General features: G+C 64.8%; 2 protein-coding genes across 2 annotated transcripts in view; one reads left to right on the top strand and one right to left on the bottom strand.

Moving 5' to 3' along the window:
- The window catches only part of ADCK5 (aarF domain containing kinase 5), a 6,274-nt gene extending 5,175 nt beyond the window's left edge, over positions 1-1,099 (top strand). Inside the window, exons 9-12 of the mRNA XM_045286703.1 lie at positions 75-166; positions 226-478; positions 577-693; positions 777-1,099. Of these exons, the coding sequence (XP_045142638.1) occupies positions 75-166; positions 226-478; positions 577-693; positions 777-882 (568 nt within the window). The 3' untranslated portion in view covers positions 883-1,099. The remainder of the gene's footprint in view (positions 1-74; positions 167-225; positions 479-576; positions 694-776) is intronic.
- CPSF1 (cleavage and polyadenylation specific factor 1) overlaps positions 1,086-2,221 on the bottom strand; it is a 17,438-nt gene continuing 16,302 nt past the window's right edge. Inside the window, exons 32-37 of the mRNA XM_004697351.2 lie at positions 2,089-2,155; positions 1,955-2,002; positions 1,718-1,873; positions 1,507-1,636; positions 1,291-1,429; positions 1,086-1,208 (exon numbers count right to left, since the gene is read on the bottom strand). Coding sequence (XP_004697408.1) covers positions 1,161-1,208; positions 1,291-1,429; positions 1,507-1,636; positions 1,718-1,873; positions 1,955-2,002; positions 2,089-2,155 — 588 coding nt within the window. The 3' untranslated portion in view covers positions 1,086-1,160. The remainder of the gene's footprint in view (positions 1,209-1,290; positions 1,430-1,506; positions 1,637-1,717; positions 1,874-1,954; positions 2,003-2,088; positions 2,156-2,221) is intronic.

Raw genomic sequence — 2,221 nt, 5'->3', positions numbered from 1 at the left:
GTGTGCGCGCGCGCACGCGCGTGTCCGCCCAGGCTCTCCTCCTCGACGCCTTGGCTGAGCCCGCTGGCCTACAGGGACCGCTCGGCACTGTGCCAGCTGTGGCGTGCTATCATCCTGAGGGACAGCGCAGCGATGAAGGCGCACGCTGCGGCACTTGGCGCACCAGGTGAGCACGGCAGGGCGGGGCCCCGGGGCGCAGAGCCGCTGAGCCCCCCTGTCCTCCAGACCACCTCCTGTTCTGCGAGGTGCTGATGCAGAGGCCTGTGCGGCTGGGCCAGCTGTGGCGCTCCCACCTGCTGAGCCGGGAGGAGCTGGCCTACATGCAGGAAATGGCCCGAGAGCACTTTGAGGACATCATGCGCCTGCTCAAGGCCCTGCCGCGCCCCATGCTGCTCGTGCTGCGCAACATCAACACTGTGCGGGCCATCAACGCCACCCTCGGGGCCCCCGTTGACCGCTATTTCCTCATGGCCAAGAGGTCTGTGGCTCCGCCCCTGGGTCCCACAAGAGGGGCAGGGTCGGCGTGGGCTGGGGCAAGCGCAGTGTGAACTGACTCAGGTGTGCCCCTGCCGGCAGTGCTGTCAACGGCTGGAGCCGCCTGGTGGGCGCCTCGTATCAGGGCATCTACCATGTAGGCCTCCTGCGCAGAATCAAGGTGATATGGGAGATGCTCAAATTCGAAGTGGCCCTGAGGTGAGTGGACACTGGGCTGGCAGGGTGGGGCCAAGGCCCCACTGCCCATCCATCTGCATCCTTGTGACCTGGCCCTCCTCCAGGCTGGAGATCATCCTGATGCGGCTCACCGCCCTGGTAGTCCGCAGTCTCGTCAAGCTAGGCCTCATGGCCGAGCCAGAGGGTCTCTACGAGTACCTGGAGACTTAGGTGCCCGCCCCCCGAGCAGCACAGAGGACCAAGGACACTGCGGCTGCTCCCCCCATGCCCTCTCCACGGCCATTGGAGCTGTGCCCCAGGCTAACGACGCAGATGCTCAGACGCACAGGATGGCTGGAGCAAGGGCAGCCTTGGGGGGACGAAAGGGAGGGCAGGATCGGGAGGCCTGCAATGACCACACCTTTTCAAACAAATTTTCAAAAACCAATCATTTCCTGTGTTTTGTACAAAAAGAGGAGGGGGGCTGGGGGTGGCAGCACCTCCACAGGCTAGAAGTGCGCAGTGACTCGGTCCGTCTCCAGGAGATCATCGAGGATCTGCGGGGACAGGGGAGGCTGTGAGCGGGTGGGGGCAGTGGGCAGGGGCATTGGGGGGTAGAAGTGGAGGTGGGTTACTCACGATGTCTGGCGTGGTGCCAATCTTCTTGGCTAGCTCCCCACGCTCCATGGTGCTCAGGTAGAGGTAGCGGTTCAGCAGCTCCCCATCCAACACATTGCGCACCGCGTTCTGCAGGACACGCCGGTCCACGTGTAGCATGCTGGGGGGCACACAAGGGCAGGGTCAGGGGCATGCAGGGTCAGGATTAGGCGCCAGGCGGTGGGGAGAGCCACACACCGGAAGGCTCGAGGGTTGAGACCCGCGTGGTGGGGCAGCATGGTGGTGAGTGCGTTCTGCAGCATGAGCAGCCGGCGGTAGGTCTTCTCCTGCATGGGCAGCAGCAGCCCAATGCCGCCATCCAGGGTAGCTGTGGGGCCAAGGAGTGAAGGGTGAGGTGTGAGCCAGTGCCAGCACCCCACCGCCCCTGCCCCGCGCAGCCCCCGCTCACCGAACCACGTGATGTGCTTGTTCTCCCACACCACAGACTTTTTGGTGGGTCCCTCAGCGGCGCCCCGGCAGGGCGTCCTCCAGAAGGTGTTCACGTGGGCGCCCACATGGAAGTCCGCCCGGCGCAGCAGGCGCATCCCTCCAAAACTCTCTTTAGCTGGGCAGAGACGGCGGTCACTGCCCACCCAGCACCTTCCCCAGCCCCAGCAGGCCCCTTGGTCCCTAGTCCCCCACTCACCTTCTGGCAGGTACATGTATACCATGAGGTTGCGGTCACGGTCAGACACTGGAGAGGTGAGGCCGGAAAGGTCAGCTGCCTAGTCCTCCTATCCAGCCCAGTTGTCCCCCCGCCCTCGGTCTGTGCCCGCTCACCCAGGAAGCCCAGCTGGGCATTATCCACCATGAAGTCCACACTGTACACCTCGAGGGGCTTGGCATCCTGGGGGTGGATGGGACAGGGGTCAGTTGGCCTTGGCTGGCCCCAAGGCCTGCCTAGCCCCCCCCC

The sequence above is a fragment of the Echinops telfairi genome, unplaced genomic scaffold (genome assembly GCF_000313985.2).
Source record: "Echinops telfairi isolate 266 unplaced genomic scaffold, ASM31398v2 ScPeMD7_1;HRSCAF=3_0, whole genome shotgun sequence".
NCBI classification, from domain to species: Eukaryota; Metazoa; Chordata; class Mammalia; order Afrosoricida; family Tenrecidae; genus Echinops; species Echinops telfairi.
The sequence above is the reverse complement of the archived record's forward strand: the minus strand, read 5'-3'. Positions and strand labels throughout refer to the sequence as shown.